Source organism: Scatophagus argus, chromosome 7, assembly GCF_020382885.2.
Source record: "Scatophagus argus isolate fScaArg1 chromosome 7, fScaArg1.pri, whole genome shotgun sequence".
NCBI lineage: Eukaryota > Metazoa > Chordata > Actinopteri > Scatophagidae > Scatophagus > Scatophagus argus.
In genome coordinates this window covers 14129897-14151647 of record NC_058499.1, presented here as the reverse complement: position 1 = coordinate 14151647, position 21751 = coordinate 14129897, and the positions used below count along the sequence as shown (strand labels likewise).

The following is a 21751-nucleotide window of genomic DNA, read 5'->3' as shown; positions in this document are numbered from 1 at the left end:
GAAAAGAGGGCAGAATCCCGAATTAGTCAAGGCTTATCCAGTTGTACTTCTGATGACAGTTTGCTGTGATTCTGAGCACCTAAATGCAGTGTATTTAACAGAACTGCCCTTCAGTATCAGGAGCTTCCCTAAACCTTGGCTGCTGGCTAACTAGTCAGTTGTCTTTGGGTAGGGGGTGACTCACAGAATGAACGTCATCAGTATATTACATACCAAATGTGAGATTACTTTTTTGATCAACATAATCATTGTCGGACTCTTTTCTGGAAACTCCCAGTCATAATACTGCAGACGTTAAGGTAGCCCTCTGTGAATGTAAAGTGCTGGGACTAAAATCATGATAGAATCAAAGACGGGACAAATCAAATGGTGTAGTTCAAGAGTCATTTCTAATCATATGGAGAGCAGGTGAGAACACCTTGTGCCGAGCGTCAAACTGAATCTGCGGGCTATTTTCTTGGTTTAACAAGTTGGTAGATTGCCATAGATTCTAGGAGTTGATTATGCCTGCTGTTTCTTGCTCTGCTGCACTGAGATCAGACACTATCTTTCATTTCTCTCTCCCTCTCTCTCTCCCTCTCTCTTTCTCTCTTCTTTTGTTTGCCTTCCCTCTCTTTTTTCTTGATCCAGCACAGCCGGGCTACCAAATCCTCATGACAGAAGTATATGAAGAGAAGCTGCATAGACCACCAGTCAAAACCTTTAGTGAAAATGAAACAACTTTTTAGTGAAACTGCTTTTTTGTTGTTGTTGTCTTTGGATTTTAAATTAGCCTCAGACTTGTAAATTATGGCAGATGGAAGGACACACAGGAAACAAGAAACAGAAAATAGGAGGAAAGCACTAATCATATGACATCACTGAACAGTTCCAGGTACTAAGACTAGCCTGGTCATCAACTTGTACATATTGCCGCAGTTTTGGTATCCCATCCATTTTTTGCTATACCAACAAGCCTTTTTCTATTGTCTTTGTATTATTGCTGTTAAAATAGAGTACTGTCACTGTTCCCACATCAGCCAAAACCACTTTACAATAAACTTTGAGATTTGAGGAGCAGTTGAGATGAGCCACTACAAGACTGAGAATTTAAAGATTAGCTACATGTTGTGACTACTGTCACTACTGCCTGAGTCTCTCCTGCTATATTGGTAATCATTATTGAAAGGCTACTGTCTGCTCCTTCATTAGCCAAAATTGGTTAGGAGTGACTAAGGGCACATCTTTCCCTCTTAAAAGGAAAACAGGAGCTGTGTGCTGCACTTTCATATATCTGTGCAGCATTCTGATGAGGCTGAACTGAGAGAGCTTTATTTGTATTCTTAATTTTTTTATTTCATCTGAGCTTCTCTTGCAGCAGTATAGTAATGCAGAGTTACCTACCTGTCCATTCATATGTACATACGGTATGTTAGGTAGAAAATCTCGGAATGACACTGGACCTGGATGTCTTATCCTGAAAGAATTACTGAACTTGAGCACTCAAGGAGAATCAGGATTCATCAGTACAGCGTGCTGTGTGTGATGTCACACCGACACTAGTCTTTTCTAAAAATTAGAGAATGCTCAAGGTAATGTCACCCATTCTTGGCGAAAGCCCAAAATAGATGATAAAGAAGGGACTGAGCATCTACTTCATGGGTGAAGCAGCCAAAACAGGACAGTGTTACGCACAAAGTCAAGACTCGGCCAGTGAGTCATCTGCCACTGTCAAGGCCTTGGTATGAGGCAGCTCCACAGCTATCTCCGGTGGGAGACGCCTGGGTGTCTGTCATTAAGATTTTCGAACAACAGCGATGACCAAGGTCAACCCCTAACCTAAAGGGAGAATGAGAGAGAAGTAAAAGGATTCCCTTGCACAGAATGTGTTTGTGTGTGTTGGGCAACAGCGCACCTCCGCATCAGGATTTTCTACTTTGTGTTTTGTGCCAATGCCAGGGTTGCCCTTCCTCCTTGGAGGTTAAGCCGCAATATAGATTTGCATAGTGACATAATGTGCATTTGTACATGTTTGTGCATGTGATGTTTTTTTTACCAGTGGATTTGCATGTTGTCTTTGGAGGTAACTAAATCAGATCGCCATACATGAACAATTGTAATCAGACTAAGAATGCACAGTCTACTCTGATGGAGGTTATAAGATGTCAGGAACTTTGTTTGTTGTGGAGAGCACACAGTGGATCAGGTTTATGTCTCTTTAAGCTAACTGCAGTTACCACCTGCGCAACAAGAACAAACTGCCAAGTTTGATGCTGCTGATAGAAAATGAATTCACAAAATTGGGGACATGTATTGTACATTCAGTGACTTCTCCTTCTACCCTCCCCTGCTCCCCTACCATCTCCTATTAAAGTGACTGATGCACATTTGTGGAATATAACAACCTATGGTGGTTTATTTAGACATTTTAGGCAGGCTCACATGCTGTTACAAACAGATGCATACATACAACATTTTGCTTCATACATATGGGAAAGGCTGTATAGTGTATCAATTCTATCTGTCACAGTCTGCGGATGATCGCAATGTTGTTTTTGTATGTAATTTTGTGCTCAAATAATATCAGAGATGATTTTGTTGTTCTTGATGGTTTTTCCCATCACGTATTATGTTTTGTTTTTTCTTATTGAATTTTTTATTGTTTGTTTGTTTTGCTGACAGTGGTTTTTGATGGGATCAATGCTTTCGCTTGTTTCTGTGTGCATTAACCAATTTTGTTGTCTGCAACCAACTACATAACCTGTTGTTATAAGATTTTGAAAATGTAGATTTTCATCCCAGAAAAAAAATGGAGAGAATGCCACATCCAGATAATCATGAGGAACCTACAGTATGATTGACCATCATATGTGAATAAGACTTGGCAAAGGAGTGGATGAATGAAATGCAGACATGCTGGGGTCCTACTACTTTTTCTGCTCCTCTAATTTTTTCCACTTAGCTTTTTCATATGTGAAGGATTTTGTCTCACCAGCCGTGTGTGTGCATGCAGAAGCTTACATAATGAATGGCAATAAAAAATGCAAAACATGAACCTATCTACTAAGTTGATGCATCTGAAAGTAATAGGTTGTCAGTGCACCACTCGTTGAAATAAAATGATCTGCACTCATGTCAGATCATTTCCGCAACATTTTGTTCACAGTGGGGACATGACAGGTTGTGTTTGACAAAGTCAGGAAGAAAGAGAATTGCAGTGGCTAAAGGAGCAGACATAATGGAGGTGCAGAGATTTAAGTGTTTTTTATGGATAAAAAGTGATAATTTTGTAATTTTCACAACACTAAAACTGTGTTTAGACACTGCACAGAGCTTCAGCTTTTTAATGATATGAACAACCATGTCATGGTGACTTGGAAATAATGCTGTTTGTTTGTTTGTGTGTGTTTGAGTTACAGAAAAAGACAGCGAGAGGGAGAAAATATCAAGAGTTTATTAAGACCTTCACCAAAGCAGATAAAACAAGGCCTTTTTTATCAGCCCTCTGTTCAACAGGCAATAAAACACACTTCACATCCAGCTGATCAGTGGCAAATCATCCCCGAGCCTCTTCAAGGCATTATCTTGGGCATTATGCATTACACACAGACACACATGCACACACTCACAGACGCAAACTCATCCCACTCATGTGTACATTGGCTGCCGGAGCTGTCTTTGTATCCCATCACCATAACAACTGCCTCGCAGAGTATCTAGGAAAAAAAGGAAAAAGCCAAAGTGAATTTCTCTCACTCAGTTTGACTTGGAGATGGTGAGAGTAGCGGTCGGAAGCTCCTCGCTGCATGTCGGTGAGAGCGCAGGCTTGTAGAGGCAAGCGGGCTGCAGATAACTTGGTGTAAAGAGAAAAGGGGTGTGTGATGTGAGATTCAGAAGGAGTCGTAGAGTGTAACTTTTCAGAAAGAGGAACACACGGTATATGATGCGGTACATGGTGAGTGTCAAAACGGCCGCTGCATTCAGTTTGCATTTTTGCATGGGAGTGTACACCTTTGCATGTCTGTGTTTAAGTTTGTTATATTAAATGCTAAATATATAAAATGCAATGTGTGTACGCGTCCAGAGGCTTTGCACATGTGGATGTTACATAACGACAGACGCTGAGAAACCTTGAGAAAATGCAATAGTATTGAAAGTCCTCTGTGAAGCTCAGCTGGGAGACTGAAGGCTGTGTGTAACTGAATCCTCAAGATAAATATTAGGCTATCTTACATGTTTTCATTTGTTGTATATGTTCAGTATAAAACTGTTTTAATAATTTGTCTTTATCTATACTAAGTACACAGATACAATCTGGGATACATTTTCATGTTTCAGATAGTCTAATATAGATTGTTTCTCTGATCACATCTTCAGATCACAATCATCTGTTATGAAATGTTAGTTCTGGTACCTTGCAGCTTCATTTTTCACTCTATACTCTACAGGCTTACACCCATCAGCAGAGGTGATGAATATTTTTAATCATAAGTCACAGAGGAAATGAAGTGTATTTGTGTGTGTACATTATGTGTGTGTTAGGATTTGGCTGGGTAGGATTAGCACATGGGTTTGTGCATGTGTTTGTGCTTTTATGAAAAATGTTTTTGAACATCAGTCGTTAAAACCAATGATGTAGAAGTGTTTGTCTCAGACACTGTACAGTATTATAACCGTTAAACCCCTTTCATTTTCTCCGTACTAATCTGAAAGGAAAGGCCTTATTTCCAGCGTTACTTTACAGCTCTTTGCCTGTCTTTTCTCGTCCATCCTATTATAGCATATCACACATGGTCCATTTGCTTGGCATGACAGAGCAGAAATAAAACCTTTAAAACAGAAGGCGAGAGCAACGACTTTAGCTTTCATCTCTGAACTGCATTATTAAACATCCCGATTCACATGAGTCTTACATTACCCAATCACAGCCGTCTCTTTTTCTGTTGCCCCCCTCCCCCCTTCCCTTGTCTCCCACCATTAGGCAAACCTGAAGAAGTTTATGGAGCATGTGCAGCAGAGGAATATTGAGAAGGTCTCAAGGTTCCTGGATAAAGGCCTGGACCCCAACTTCCATGATCCAGACACAGGAGGTGAGGAAGTCTGTGCTAAGAAATATCCCGTCCTTACCCTGCTCTTGTTAACTATTCATCTTTTTTCAACCTTGGATTGCATTTTCTCATGTGCTCGCTCTCTCTCTCTCTCTCTCTCTCTCTCTCTCTCTCTCTCTCTCTCTCTCTCTCTCTCACTCACTGCCATCACCACAAAATGACCACGTATGGATTTTCTGAAATAAGCCTTCTGCTGCTCGACAAAGCTGGATTACATTCTTTGCTAATCTCCTCACTTTTATGCAAATGTTTGTCCAGCCATGAAGGAGATTTCCCTGTTGGGTGACCTGTAGTCTGACAGAGGAGCTGTGAAGCAAGGGGAAACATGAGAATAGGTTGGTTTAACACCAACAGGAAGCAACCACTTTGGCAGAGGGTGACAATCACGACAGCCAAGGCAGTGATCCAAACGTACAATCACTGAAAAGCTTAATAACTTGAGTGGGCAATTTTGTTATTGAAAACTGACAGCTTCAATTGTTGAACGTTCACTTTCTAAGAAGAAAGCAACCAGTGATGCCACTGGAAATATGATAATTTCTAATCTAATTTGCTTGCTCATCCTTGGATTTTACAGAATGTCCTCTAACGCTGGCAGCACAGCTGGAGGGATGTGCAGAGCTCATCAAAGTACTGAAGAGTGGAGGGGCTCATCTGGACTTCAGAACAAAAGATGGCATCACAGCCCTACACAAGGCTGTGCGCAGCAAGAACCATACAGCGCTTATAGTGAGTACATCTCACACACACACACACATAGTCATACCAGAAAGCTGACTCATCTCTTTTTATTTCTTTTGCTATACCAATTGCCTGCTTGCAAACTTTCCCTCTTGTTAAGAAGAGTTTGTAGGCAGGCAATCTCTGGCAGAGGGTGCTTGAGCAATTGAGTACAGAGGGTGCGTGAGCATTTACTAAATATGTGAGGCTTAACATGCCCTCTTTGAATGGGCTGGCATATTCACTGAATGGCCTTGCGCGTGTCTGGTTTGAGGAGGCTTGTGCCATAAATGAAAGGGTTCACATGAGTCATATAATTGATTTCCTGATGAGCCAGAGCTGTTGAACTTGGAATTGGTTATTTCCACTCAGTCATTATCATTGTCCACATATTCAGTGTCACTGGGCCAGGTAGCATACATAAGCTATTGCCACTGTTCATATAGTAAGTCTATGAAAGGTCACACTCCAGTTAATTTCTTCAAATAAAACCTGTAATGTATTTACAAAATGTTATACATCAATAGTGCGATTGAATTGATCAGTACCTCATGACTGAATGATTCCTCCCTGAGGATTTAGCTAGTGTTGATAACACACACACAAACCCACATGCTCATTTCTGATTGGCTGCAGGGTGTCCATCCTGATAATGGACACCTACTAAGTAGTTCCAGTGAAACTGTCTGCTCACTGTTCTGGACTCAATGCAGCTGAAAAAAGAGAAATTGAAAAGAAAAAGAAGAAACAGTTCAAGGAGTACTCCAGAGATTCATGATTTGAACACCACAGGATGGCAACTGAAACACACACTTCACACACACACAGGTCAAGAAATATTCTTTCCCGCTGAACTTACAGACACATTTGTTTCACATACCCGATCATCTCACATCCCATTCTCTTCGGGCTGCAGCTAGCAGTACACATGACCTATCATTTATCAGTCAAAATCCCGATATAGTCTTGTTGTTAAACATGCTATCAGAATATATTTACTGTTTACCAGCTGCACACAGTGTTACTAACATCGAATCAAGCATAATATTGGCGTTCTTGCTCATAGCATAGTCACAGGGTTCTATACAAGGTTCATATTTACTGCAGTAGTGAACAAGAAACAAGAAACTTCTGGAATGTTAATGACTGACTCAAGTATTAGGTATTAATAGATGAAAATCTTTAGATTTTGATGAAGTTGTTTATTTTTTTATTTTGCAAGTGGCCATGAAATAAGTGGGATAATGTCCTTCAAGGTGCCCTTAATCAGGAATTAGTAGAAGTAGCCATTAGATGCACAACCTGATAATGGACACTTCTTTGAGAGATATCCCTTAGATATATATAATAGTCCCATGTACTGGTCTGTTTGACTTTCACATTGCATGTTGATGATAAATGCAACAACCTCAACCTCCATAACTTTCTTCTTTTCCCACTAGACGCTGTTGGACTTGGGTGCATCACCTGATTATAAAGACAGTAGGGGGTTGACTCCTCTGTACCACAGCTCCATGGTTGGAGGAGACCCCTACTGCTGTGAGCTGCTGCTGCATGATCATGCACAAGTCGGCTGTGTAGATGAGAATGGCTGGCAGGAGATACACCAGGTAATATACACACAGAACAGTGGTAGGTGTCTGCAGAATACAAATGCCACACGGGGTCAGAGGTCTTTTGCAGAGTTTCATTGAATTGATTTTGATGTTTTCCTCAGTTTGAGGTTTTTTTTTTTTCTTTTTTCTTTGTTCCAACCCCTCAGGGGGTTTCATGTGCTAGTTGGAAGCTCCAGCTTGGGATTTCTTTTTTTTTTTCTTTCCAGTGTGAAGGATTAGGGAGATTTCTCAGTCAATCTGCACTTTCAGTTGATTTTCCCAAGCATAATAATTGAACTGTGGGTAGGGCTGCTCAAATACATGTAGTATTTGGAAAACCACTGACAGAAGTTTTCAATTCATTTATACCCACAAACTTACTGATCCTACTGCTGCTGTAGCTGTAAGTAAGCCACTTCCTGGCAGTCCAAATGGTGGTCTCTTTTAATTGTAGAAATAGGTACTTGAGCAAACATGACATATTGTGTGCATTTTATACACATAGTGTTTCAAGGCATGCCCTGCTCTGTAAACACACTGGAAGCCAGTGCACACATGCTGTTTGTGTCTGGGCTTTTTAGTTCAAATCATAGCAATGACACCCAAACACTGGAGATTTGAAGGTTCTTTCACTGTGAATCGAACCCAACAGAGAGCTGACTTCTTTTGCAGATACTTAATATGAATACTTAACATGAGAAAATGTTGAATGTTGTACTTTTAAAAACTAACTCACACACACACACTTCTGAAGTTATCTCTACAAAGAAAGGTATCATCGATATTTGTCTGCCTCACGCACCAACCGTTTGTTCCTCACAAGCCTGTGCCAACTTCTTCCTTTCTCTGTTATTCTCTCTTTCATAGTAACAATACGCTATCAGCCTGGTGTAGCTGATTTCAAGGTCTTGCTGTTATTGTTGTTGTGAAGTAATTGTGAGCAAGATGAAAAGTTTTTTTTTTTTTTCCTGTTGTCTAAGGTAAAATACACAAAAACTTTAAATCACAGGTATCGGTGAACCATTGTAACCAACGTGCATATGCTCGAACATGCAAGTTCAGTGCCCACACGCACAGCAGAAAGACTGAAATTTTAGATCAAATCTCATGAATGTGCACATCCTTACAAACAGGTAGCAAGTTTGCACAGTTAGGAAAGTTTGGTTAATCCTAGTAGGAATGTGTGTGGACTCATTTGCACAGAGGTGCTGTTTCTGTCAATATATCTGTCCTCCGTTCTGCATCCCTAAAGCCAGCATGTTCAGAAATGACCTGTAGGGAGCAATGAAGAAACACATTGAAGGAGAGAAGACTATGATGGGTTGGTTTTGTACATGTGTTGTTTCATTGTGCAAATACAGTGGGGGGTTTAAATGGGAGGCCTGGTAGCAGCACTGAAACAGGTCGTGTTTCTTTCTTTATAAATTGAAGATGGTGTCCAGTAATAGAATTCAATAGTCCTTCACTCCTGTGCATTTTCTGCCAATTTCATTTCTTACACTTCCTTCTGGTCTTGTTTCTCCCTTTTCACTATCCTTTCCAGCATCAGCATTCTATTCGAATGCTGTATATCATGCACAATAGGATACACTGCTCCAGGTTTGATAACCCAAAACACCCCAGCATCATTTGCAGGCTCTCTTTCTGCTGTCACACACTCTTAGCAAGAAAGAACACAGAGGGGGGAAAACAGAGCGTTAGTGTGTTTCTTTGTCAGTGACACAGGACAAAACCATAGAGTAGGGAGACAAAAGGAGAGAAGAGATGAAGGTTGTTACTCACGGGGCAGGGACAGTCAAACTCCTATTTGTTTATATGGTATACTTTCATTGTAACTGGTCAGCTCACAAAAAACAGTGTGCTTACTTCTTTGGCTAAATTGCACCATCACATTTCCAGGTTAAAATGAGTAATTGTGTGAATTTATTATTTCAGGCATGCCGCTACGGCCATGTGCAGCACCTGGAACACCTGCTGTTCTATGGAGCTGACATGAGCGCCCAGAATGCATCTGGAAACACGGCCCTGCATGTGTGTGCTCTCTACAACCAGGTACCAGTTATTAAAAATATGCATTATGGATTGTGTGCTCAGAAAGTGGACCAAATGGTTGTAGTTTAAACTTAACCATAGACCTTGCATAAAGAGTGACCCTAAAACACTTGCAGTGAATATTCACAAACACTCTCACAAAAGTTGTTTTGATGAGTCATCCTGTATAAATGTTCTGTTTGGAAGGTGGGCTGGTGCGGTTGATATGTGTATGTAAATGAACTGTAGCATTTATGTTTTGGCATTATGTAAAAATGTCACCTTTTATGTGATTGCTTGTCCTCCATGATCCATGCAGTCCCTGTGCTACAGCACTGAACCTGATGGGGCTTCTGTGTTCTGTTCAAGGACACTTATGGAGATTTGTTACTGTATAGATCCTTCTCATTTGCAGGATAGCATTCATGCCATGCTTTGCCTCTGTGTGTGTGTGTGTGTTTTTGCATGCACATGCACACTTGTGTGTACTTGAGTGGCAGTCTGGAGCAGAGCAATCCTTTACGTGGTTATTATCTCCACTTTATTTGTTGCCTGTTTTGATAATGGACTGAAAGAGGAGACTGAAGAGAAGTGGTCCAGGTGGGAGTGTGGCACCAAAATGAACAAATATCAGGGATATTTCTCCCGTGTGGGCTGTCAGCACTGCACATTTCTACACTTTGTCTGCTGCAGTTTGGATGAATGCAACAGACTGTTTTTTGTTGTGGGTTAGGATTTCTTTGATGATTTTATGCAAAATCAGACTGTTACCTTAGAGATCAGCGCCTGGTTGGGGCTAGTTGTACAAGGTAATTATTGAGCTGTCCTCATAGGAGTCAAGGATCACTTTTGATTCTTTGTACTAAAGTGGCAACCTCAAACTCTCACACTCTACACACTGAGGATCTTTTCTCTTGGCACAGCATATCTTAGGATAAGACTAGCATTGTCCTCTAAAAAATGTTTTAAAAGTGGAACAGGCTTTGGCTACAAAATTAGTTCAGTATCATTTTTCTGGGATTTGTTGTCTTTTAGAAAAATATAGAGCATTTCAAGCCACAGAAGTTGTTTTCTATGTTGTTTTCTGTCTTATACCTACAACAATCAGCTTGATTCCTCTGAGAGAAATGCTTTGTGGGTACCTGTCAACCTTTGCAGTCCCCAAGTAAGAAAAATTTCACAAGTAATAACAAATATGTGGAGTGTATATTTATATGTTGAATGTGCTCTATATCAGAAGAGGAAAAGGACCTGCGGGCAGTGGAAATCTGTGTACTCCTGGGATGATAATGGTTGTTATAAGGTACAGTTGCCCATGTGCTGCATTGTCCTGTTTGGTTAGAGGCAGCTCGAAGAGAAACATGTAACTGGACGTTTGGGAAGAGGCTTTTCTGCTGCTTCACTGGCAAACATAGCAGAGAGTAGTGCTCAGTTCATGAACATTAAATGAGCACTTTACCCCTCGCTTTCCATCTCCCCCTCTCCCTCTTGCATACAAACAAGTGAAAAATGTGTGCAAGTGTGTGTGTGTGTGTGTGTGTGTGTGTTGTAATTGTCACTGTGTGCTGCTTGGCTGATTCCAGTCATGAGAAATGACCTGCTTCAACTGGACTAGAACACCATAGTCTCAGGAGAATGTGTGTGTGTGTGTGTGTGTGTGTGTGTGTGTGTGTGTGTGTGCGCGCTCGTCGGCATGGGTTTGGGACTCACAGCATCAAAACTTAATATATGCTGTTCATAACACATCCATGTGAGCGAAGTTGTTCCACTTCCCGGTGAAATAAGGATGTGTGTGTGTGTGTGTGTGTGTATGTTTGTTGAGTAAGGGGGAATATAATCAAAGAAAGAATGGATGAATAGTTTAATTTACAGTTACATGTGCAGCTTCTTGCAAGTCTACCATCTTGTAATGGACCCTGCTTGAGTTATTATGTGCTCCCACTACTAAGGATGGATGTTAATCCTGCCAGACACCACGTTGAGCTGATTGATCCCAGAAACAGTGTCTCTTAGCAGGGTTCCGGCAGGCTCGAAACAGGCGTGGCTTGCATGATTGTGTACCATTACAAAACAAAATGAGTAGGTAGAACTGACTGTGAAACTAGTAGGGAAAGATCAATATATCTGAAGACAAGAGAAAGAGAATGTCAGAAAGAGGGACAGATAGATGAACTTGGAAGAAAGTGGATGAATGGCAAGATAGCATAATCAGCGACAGGATAAGCTCGATCAATGGTCTGAAAGTCCCATTCCTGAGGTCTGGCTGGCACTTAACGTATACTTGCCCGGCATTTAGTTTGGCAGATCGGCAGCAGTGAATGTAGGCATGGCAGGGGTCTTTTACGTGGCAGACAGATCCATGGGAGGTGGTTTGAGGAATGGTTGTGAAGAGGAACAGCAGGTGATGGCAAGTGGGGATAACAGTGATGAGTAAAATTAACGACACACACAGAACTGCTTGAACCATTCGAATTGATGACATCCTGGGACAAATCCTTGTAAGCTATATAGAGGAAATGGTACTTTATTTCTTTATATTTATATTTTGTTGTTTTTGTGCACAACACTGAGGAATAACTCAGCTCTTAATTTAAGTGTTTCAGCCTTGAATCAATCTTGAATCATCTTAATGTGCTTTAAATGTCACAATTCAATGTATGAACAGGCTCCACATTCAATTCTAATGAGAGAAGGAATTCTCAAATGTATAAACATGGCTGTGAGAGGTACCATCTGTCACATTCTGTACACATGACTGACCTGCATCATTACTGTAAAGTACTTGACTTAGCTCGCTGTGTATTCCTAGGAAGCTAATGTAATCACATTGAGCAAACCGTGGTGAGGACTACTGGAATGGTTTTCTTAATGAATTCCTATAGGAAGCCTTGGAGAGAAGAGCAAGACAGATGGCTCCCAGCTGTAATTGGCATTTTTTGTATGTGTGTATATGCTATGCATCTGTGCGAAAGAGTGCAGGATGTCTCTAAGAGGCACAAATTTATTGTTGGGGTTTTTGAACGGATGTTAATTTGATTAAAAAGGTTACATGTATAAACATGGACACCAGACGCAGGCACAGTGAAACAAGGTTCACATCTTGTAACATGCATGTAAATGGAGAGGTGTGCCAGATGGGCTTGGTGCGCAAAAGTGGCTCCCAAATTGGGTGCCACAGAAATCTGGCCTGCTTTGAACCTGGGTTAAGGGTGCTGCCAGATTTTCATTTTTGTTCATTAATTGTGTATTTTTAAGAACATTTTATCAAATTCCAAAACTCAACCACATTTCTGTGAATTTCATTTTATGTTAGGTTTTCTTACATTAAACCAAAACTAAAATGAAACTCACCACTATTTGGCTAACGGCCTGGTTTTGGCTGGTTGTGGAACTTAAATGTCCATTTTTGTCCAATATTACAATATTATATTTTGATGTAGCTCTCTCATCCCTGCTGAGAAACTGGACAAGTCAGCCTGCAGTTTAATCTCTCTCTCTCTCTCTCTCTATCCCTCTCTCTCTCACTCTCTCTCTCTCTCTCTCTCTCTCTCTCTCTATCCCTCTCTCTCTCACTCTCTCTCTCTCTCTCACTCTCTCTCTCTCTCTCTCTCTGCCCCCTCCCTCCCTCTCCACATCAGCAACAGACATTAAAAATGCATTCTATCTTTTTTGTTTTGTTTTTTGTTTGCCTTTGTACCCCTTAAGGTTAAAATAATTTTCATTTTGAAGACATCAAAAGAAATACATTCAATATATCAGTGTATTTAGGGCGGCATGGTGGTGTAGTTTTTACTACATTGCCCCTAGGTGTAAGTGTGAGAGTGTGTGGTTGTCTGTCTTTGTGTGTCAGCGACTGACTGCTGACCGGTCCAGGTTGTACCCCAGCTCTCGCCCACCTCTCGCCCGTATTCAGCTGGGATAGGCTCCAGCCCCCCCGCAACCCTGACGGATAAGCAGTATAGAAAATGGATGGATATCAGTGTATTTAATTGTATGAATGTGTAATGTAAATATTTGTTTGTAAGTCTGCCAAGCACATGTTGGTTTTTGTTTTGATTAACAAATATGTTATTTTACTTAAAATAATATAGACAAACTTTCTTTACAACAGCCTGCAAATAGATATGAGGAAGATTGTGTCACTTCAGTCTGTCTTTCTGTCTTTTCATCTTTCTTTGAGCACATTTCTAGGAACTCTTCTACATTCTTGTAACACTTCTCTCTAACCTGCACAATACTTTTCTTCTAATCTACCTCATTCAGCATTTCTGGTACATAAACCTGTTTTGTCACCAAAGTGGATAAGTACAAAATATCCGTATGCACATGCACTTGCAAATCTGTCTGAATGAAGCATACAAGCTCATGTACAGTTAGCTTATGGCATTTAGTTTAAGTAATTTTAGGAATGGTAATCACTGTGAAAGTGTGTGTATACAGTATGTGTGTGCATTGTGCATGCAAAATCCATAATGTATGGGTGGTCAACAATTAGCTAAGCTAACAGCTGTAGGCGTTTATCTGTATAGGCTTTTAGGTGTTTTATACCCTAAGTGACTCAATGGGCTATTAGCAGAAATAGTAATCATGCATTATTCATGTATACGCTCACCTGCTCCATTTACAAATAACATGTCTTCATTGACTATATTTACATGTACTTTGCAGGTTTGTTCACATAGATTCTGAGTCCCAGTTGACACTGTATTCATTATACAATTAAAGAATGAAGCACAGCACCTTAATAGCTACCATCTATGGCAAAACAAGTCGCTTTTATTTATATAGCCCGGAATCCTTAGAATCTTGATTCAGGTTAGTTTAAAAGAAACCTCAGGAAGACCCACAAAGGACATAAACCTCTCCCACAATGGACATGGACATCCGTTAGATGTCTCTTGTACAGAATATACCCTCAAAAAGAAAAAGAGAAACAAGAAAAACCGGAAGAAGAAGAGAAACTCTACATTTATCATAAGTTTACAGTTCGCTGTATTTTTGTCGACAGGGCATACATGAGCTACAAGTTGCAGGCTCATCTAATCAAAGAACATAGCACAGCTTGAAAGTTAATGTGAATAAATGGATTTTAATTTAAATTTAAAGGCTCCAACGGAATCAGATTGTCAGATATCAACAAGGAGGTCATTCCATAGGAAGAGGGCACAATAGGAAGCCAGCTGAACAGCAAGACAGACAGGATCCCTGTCTTCTTAGGTCATAGTGAGGTCAGAGAAGCATGTTTTCTACCTGAAGAGGGTGCTTCAATGCATCAGTGCTAGCGTGGTGTGGTTCGTCAGATATACCCTGCTGGATGAATAAAGCCACATTATTATCATCATTATCATTATTATTATTAACTGAGCCACACTGAGTTCAGTTATTCTGTGCGTGCATGCTCGTGAATGGGTGAATTCGCGCTGACAGGAGTCACCAGAGTCATTGTGCCAATGGTACGCCAGCCCTGTTAATTCTGCTCTGTTTTAAATTACATATCGACCCTCGGTCAGCCGGCACATGGACACATAGCGACAACCTACAATTGGGCTTTTTTTTTGCCAGAGGGGCCTGTACTCATTAACACGTACACAAAAAAAATATATGGCTATTATCTGGCACTCAAGAGAGAATGTATGGCTGGGGAATAATGACGATTTCTGTTTTGGGGCCTTTTGCAATGTGTTCCTTGTATCTAACTAATTTCATCATATTTTTTATACCCACATGTTGCTTTGAGGCTCCAATGTCTTTTATAATAACTACTGTCATACTACGCTCACTTGCATATTTTCATGCCAAGAGAGTGCTTAGACAGAGCATGTTTTTGTCTCTCTGAAAGGACTGTCCATCTCTGCTCAAAAATATCTCCATTTTCCTGCTTTTTCTTTGTGTTTGTTATAGTTATTAGCTATACCACTGTAGAAAACAGGGCTGGATGGTATGAGCTGAGTTTATTTGCAGCAGTAAATAGTAACAATTTATGTCAGCATGTATTTTTACCCTCATGTTAAATGTAATGTACGAATAAGATATTGTCATACTTCACAGTGGTTGTGGTATCAGAGTTTCATGCATGTGAGAGATTAGCAGCTTGTTTTCACAGAGCTCATGCTGTGTGTGTGTGTGAGTGTGTGTGTGTGTGTGCATGTGTCTCACAGCGTTGCACAACATGTAAGTGTTGCTGTGGTTTTGGGTGGACTGTTTACAGTTTGATATTGCATTCTGTGCATGATTAATCTTTTCACTGATGCCTTGGAGCCTTTTTTGGTAACAGTTTGAATAGGAATCATGTAGATTCTCTCTTGCAGTGAGTACAGTATCCCATTACTGTCTTTTCTTTTCAGTGCCTGTTTACATTTATAGTCAGATTTAATATTAGTTTTCTTCAGTTCTTTCTGAAAAATATTAATTTGTTTTATTTTTAGTAGTTATTTTAGTTAACTTTATTACTCACAGGATAATTGTGTGGTGGGATGACTTTATGGCTGGTGTTAATAATGTTCCTGTAGTAGATTAAAAGTTAAGTCATGTTGCCTCTCTCAACCACAGTCTTCCTCGTGGCTCATGTGTATTTATTCTGTGCTCTTATACACCTGCTTTTGTTTGCCACATACACCACATAAGTCTTGGAAATAATCATTTTTGGGATATCATTATCATGTAGCTAGCATAAAGGGAGATATGTAGAAGTAGAAATATTCAACTAATTTCTCCTTTCTAATTATAGCTGTGCAAACATAACCAGCAGTCACTTCTAGCACAAAATCGATATGATAAGAATAGCATTTTATCAATTTAATCACCCAAACCTACAGTAGGTATTTTGTGGAGACAGCCACAGGCACTGCACAATGTTTTCTCAGGGGCCGTCCTCGTTTATTGTTCGCTACCATTGGATCTGCCTCGATCTGAGTCATTCTCAGACAGACCCCATACTTGCCGGCATGTTTCTTTTGGAGGTGATCAAAGAGATTGCTTGTAAGGCTGCTGGCAGCAAGTGTCACACTGCACAGACTGGTAATAAATGTGTTTCGCTAGATATTCGGCTGTGCAAACACTATAGCCAAAACCTGTTTCATGTCACATGACTTATACTTTGTATACCGCCCACCTCTAACGGAGAGGCAAATTAGAAGCTTGGAAATGGCAGCCACACGAGCTCCATGCATCACTGTGTGTGTGTGTGTGTGTTTGCATCTGTTTTTGTGTGTATGTTGTTGCAGGTGGTAAAATCAAATACAATGACATTTGAAAATTTGGGCCAAATACATACATCACACTCTGTTGTCATTCAGGATAGCTGTGCACGAGTGCTCCTGTTCCGGGGGGCCAACAAAGAGATAAAGAACTACAACAGCCAGACCGCCTTTCAGGTATGTGTGTTATTTCAGAACCGCTGCATGTTATTGTGTGTTTCATCATACCTTACATATGGACTGAATGACCTGTCTTACACGGCCTGATGCTGCTACACTGAATATGTTGATTGCTATGAAAAAGCAGCACAGGCTTCGTGTCTTTGTGAATTCCAGCCTTTCCCACCGATGAAGTTTCTGTGAAACTGACGCTGCCACGGATTTCTTGTGTGGATCAAAGCTAATTTGTTTGTACACAAAGCAGGCTGGTCCACACTGTGCCCAAAACGTTGGCACTCATATAGATGGTACACATCTGCCTCAAGAAATGAATACATGTGTGAAACATTCCTCACAACCCTGATTCAAACAGGTTGGGACTCTGTGTAAAACATAAATAAAACAATGTGAATAGTTTACTAATGCTTATTGATGTACACCCAGTTGAAAACAGCACAAACACAATATATTTATATTTAATGTTTTACCTCATCAACCTCATTGTATTTTGGAAATAGATGCTTATTGTGAATTTGATGCCAGCAACAGGTAAACAAGTTCATTGATCATGCTGGCGTAAGAAAAGGGCATCCTCTTAAGGTTCAGTCACTCGCAAGCAGCAGGCAAAGTTCAACACCAAACCCATGACTGTAAAACATATAATATTGCACGTGATCTGAAACACTTCATAGAACAGTTGTTGGTAATCATTAAGTTTGTTTTCAACTGATTGCAGTGTATTTAGATTGTTCACAGTGTCCCAGCTTTTTTTGGAATTGGAGTTGTAGAAAAATGAGTGAAACAAAATAAAAAATTGACTGGATTTATATTCATTTGTTTTTGTGAGTGGTTGTGAGTTCTTTTCCATAGAAGCAAATTTTCTTTTGTCCACTTTCCAACACTTATTAGTTTGCTCTTTTCTCTTGTCTGCCCTCCTTTCTTTTTGCCCTCCTCCAGGTGGCTATTATCGCAGGAAACTTTGATCTGGCTGAAATCATAAAGGTCCACAAAGCGTCAGATGTTGGTAAGTTTACAGCAGTGGTAATACGAGGCGCCCTGTGTGTTTTTAAACATGGATGTATGGTCAGGGAGACAGCAGACTGAAGAATGGCTGAGTATGAGTAGTGGAGAATCTAAGGAAAGTGATTACAGGCTCTATACAACGGTGTGGGAAAATGAAGGAAAGTATGAACGTAAAGAAAAACGCTGCCATCTAGTGTGAACAGGATGTAATATCCCACTTTCTACATTGGGACGTTGTTATTCATGTCTTACCCCTTTGACTGAGCCAGTGTGCTGGTAGTGTATGTGTGAACTCAAGCAGAGATTGTTAATTATTTTAGCGAGATTAAGTATTTCGTGATGAGAACATTTAAATTGTAGCTACAATAAAAATTCAGTCATCAATATTTAAATATGATAATTGACAAGAAGCCTACTGTGGATCAGTCAGCTCTGCTTTGCTGCAGTTCTGTCAGTGCCCGATTCATTGTATCATTTGATCCTTGTGTGAGAGATTGAGTTTAATTTATAGCTGCAATAATGCATCACAAATAAACAGAAGATTAGCGCCACCTACTCACAGGCTTTAAACAAATTAAAATGACCTTGGCACGTGTGGAGTTGCAATTATGTCCCTATCAAAGTGTTCTGTTTATTCTTCTTGCTGCAGTCGTTTCGTGTGATATAGTGAGTCTGTTAAGAGATGCTCTCTTTCTCCTCTCAGTGCCTTTCAGGGAGACCCCCTCCTACACCAACCGTCGACGTACAATGCCTGGCCCCCTGCCCTCGCCTCGTTCCTTGCTCCGCTCTGCTAGTGACAACAACCTGAATGGGGACCATGATCACATCCACAGTCAGGCCCCTAGAGAGATTCGTGGCCGTCAGGGTCATTCCCCTGTCCCCTCACTGCGCAGTCTGCCAGCTCTTGGGCAGCAGCACAGCAGCCTTGGAGAGGTAAGATGGAGTTAGTGAGGCTGTGTGGGTGTGTTAGAATTTTTAATGTGCATTCAGACATGCCAGCATGAAACTACGAGTAGATGAAGCCAATGAAAGAGAATATGTCAAGTCAAAAAAAAAAAAAAAAATTGAATCCAAAACCTTACAAATCACATTGGCTCAGCTGACTTTACAATCTAGACAGTGTACAAAGCTTTCTGTTCAATATAGAGATTACAATGACAAAATTTCTGATACATTTAGATTATAAAATGACATCTGAGGACCTGTGCCATGTGACATCTCCACTATGGTGACCAGATCCACCATAAGAGAAAAACAATTTGACACGATAATACTGATATCATTTCTTAATAGTGTTGGTCCATGCATTATGTAAAGATGATTAAAATGTTTTATACATACATATGACACTTGCCTCATCTTCTGCTCTGTGTCAGAGCCGTCACGGAGAGATCCCTGACAGCAGTCTCCAGAGCACGGGCAGCTCCAGGTCCTCCCATTCCCGTTCGCCTTCACTACATCACATGCATGAAGATGACAAGCCCGTTCCCAGACGGTCACACAGCCATGGCTACCCTCACGGACACGGCCATCGTGGAAGACTCAGGTCTGTAGTATTTGACTTCAACTCAACCTCATATGTGATTACTCAACCCAGGAAGTTTTTAGACACTATCTCTTTCTTCCTGTTCTTAGTTCATGTCTTACGCTTGCCAATCTTGACAGCTTTTCAGATCATCTGTCATTGGCCTTATGGATTACGCGCCTACTTGGATATTTAAAATTCTTATTTAATCTGCTACCGTCTGCTATTGGTAATAAACATCACATTCTATCAATCAATGCAGAATCTTTTTATTTATTCATACATCATTCATCAGTTCTAGACACACGTGAAAGTCTTTTGTCCTATCTAGTCTGTGCTGAAACCTGCTCAGAAAAGTCATATGTATGAAACATAAACTTGGAATTTGATTGAGATATTAAAAAATTGCTATCAGATTTATAGCAGGTGATGAACCACCGATCAGTGGGGGGTTTGTTATAACTGCATTTGATGTAACTGTTGTCCTGTCAGGATATGAAGACAATGATTAGTTGAATGCCGTGTGTCTGGCATCGACGAAAGCCCTGTTTATGTAACAAGCTCAGCTGAGACGCTGCATGTGCCCTGCTGGAAGGACAGAGGGCAAATCTGTCTCTGTGTTTGTCTCTATGTTTGTATGCATCAGCATGTATGTATAGCCACTTGCATAAGGCTATGAGCCTGGGTGCTCGCACAGCTCAGGGATAAACAGATGGAAGACAGCTAATAATGATCACTATGGGAACCAATTGAAGGCTGCCAAACTGTGAATGTGTATGTCAGTTTGTGTGTGAAAGAGAGACAGAGGGACGGATAGGTTCAGAAATTAGAGCTATGAGTAGTGTCATCAGAGTGGCCACTCCGATCAAAACAGCTTGTCTCTCGATTGATGCATAAATCCACAGTTGTAGTTGCGCTGCTGGGGTGCAAGAAGAAGCTTCCTTCCTTCTCCTCTGAATCATTAGACAAACTACACAGTAAATTTGGGCACTGATCACATCTCAGAGCGCTAGATTTAAGTGGTGTACTGACACTTAGTTTGTTAAGCTTTTTATTATGATCATATGTCAGAGGAAGAAAACCTGCAGCACACACTTAATGTGATTCCTGGATACACACACACACACACACACACGCACGCCATGTGTGCGTTTGTGTGTGTGTGTGTTTGTATTTGTAACAGTCCGATGGCTGACAGGGGAATTGCATTAGAGACACAGCTCCAGACGTACTCCCCACTCCCTCTAATACTCTGCTGTCACTTTACTCCATCTATCAAAGTCTCTCTCTCTCTCTCTCTCTCTCTCTCTCTCTCTCTCTCTCTCTCTCTCTCTCTCTCTCTCTTTCACTCTCTCTTTCACTCTCTCTGCCTTCCATCCTGTCATTCATTTTCACACACAGACACGTACACACAGTGTCATTAATCTATGGTTTGCAGCCAGAAAGCAGTCAACATGCTTTATGAAATCATGCAACATGAACACCTCACACAGCAAAGATACTAAAGCTCTGAAGGACTGAACTGTATAGGCATCATTTCCACAGTCTTTAATTGAATTATGTGAAGTGACTTTAGTCCATTAGTACATTCACACAGGAGTGTTTAACCACCTTCCTCTATTAGAATCAAATGTGGTGTGTCTTTTAATAATGGTAACAAATTAAGATTGGTGGTAATAAAAGAATAAAAGATCTTTTACACAAGCACTGTGCTCCTTTTGTACAAGGTTGATCAGCAGTAGGACAAAGAAAAGGTAGAAAAGATAGATGAGAAAAAGAAAAGGAGGATAGCAGGTTTAATATGTCTGCTGTGTCCTGGCCTAAATGGCCTTATGTACACAGGGAGTTGAGACCTTGTTCTTCAGTGTGCATTACCCTTACACCAAGTATTAAAGTGAGGTGAATGTATAAAAAGCCCAAAACGAGCAGCTGGTCTCCATGGCCAGAACCTGCACCCAAGTGAGACTGATGCCGTCCTTGAACATTTTCTCTCTAATATTTCTCCCTCCCTCTCTCTGACCTTCTGTTTATGCCCATGGTAACTCTAGAGGCATTATGGATACCAGGGGAGTGTGAAATTAGCTTGGCCGGTCAACAGCCCGCCCAACGGCAGACTCTAGCAAGTTCCTGTGGAACTCGCCATCACTTCCTCCCAGTTGCACAGGGAGGAAGTGCTGCCAGGGTTCAATAACTTGGCTGGGTTTCAACAGAAAGTTTAGGTGGAAACGACAGAGAGGAGACAGATACCCTATATAGACAAAAGTACTGGGAGACCTGGCCAGCCTCCACTCTTCTGGGAATTCTGAGAAATCTGAGAATTCCACAAGATTTTTAAATTGTTGATGTGGAAATCTTTGCCCACTCGTACAGTAGAGCATTGGTGAGATCAGGCACTGATACTGATGAAAAGCCCTG

General features: G+C 40.8%; 1 protein-coding gene across 11 annotated transcripts in view; it reads left to right on the top strand.

Annotated features, from left to right (window-relative positions):
* shank3a (SH3 and multiple ankyrin repeat domains 3a) overlaps nucleotides 1-21751 on the top strand; it is a 156544-nt gene that overhangs the window by 70055 nt on the left and 64738 nt on the right. For all 11 annotated transcript variants that reach the window (XR_006843901.1, XM_046395045.1, XM_046395041.1 and 8 more), the window contains 8 exons: nucleotides 4961-5069; nucleotides 5665-5816; nucleotides 7250-7417; nucleotides 9338-9454; nucleotides 16729-16806; nucleotides 17746-17812; nucleotides 18515-18744; nucleotides 19188-19357. Coding sequence is in view for 10 of the 11 variants with exons in the window: in XM_046395045.1 (XP_046251001.1) it covers nucleotides 4961-5069; nucleotides 5665-5816; nucleotides 7250-7417; nucleotides 9338-9454; nucleotides 16729-16806; nucleotides 17746-17812; nucleotides 18515-18744; nucleotides 19188-19357 (1091 nt within the window). In the remaining variant the exon portion in view is untranslated. The remainder of the gene's footprint in view (nucleotides 1-4960; nucleotides 5070-5664; nucleotides 5817-7249; nucleotides 7418-9337; nucleotides 9455-16728; nucleotides 16807-17745; nucleotides 17813-18514; nucleotides 18745-19187; nucleotides 19358-21751) is intronic.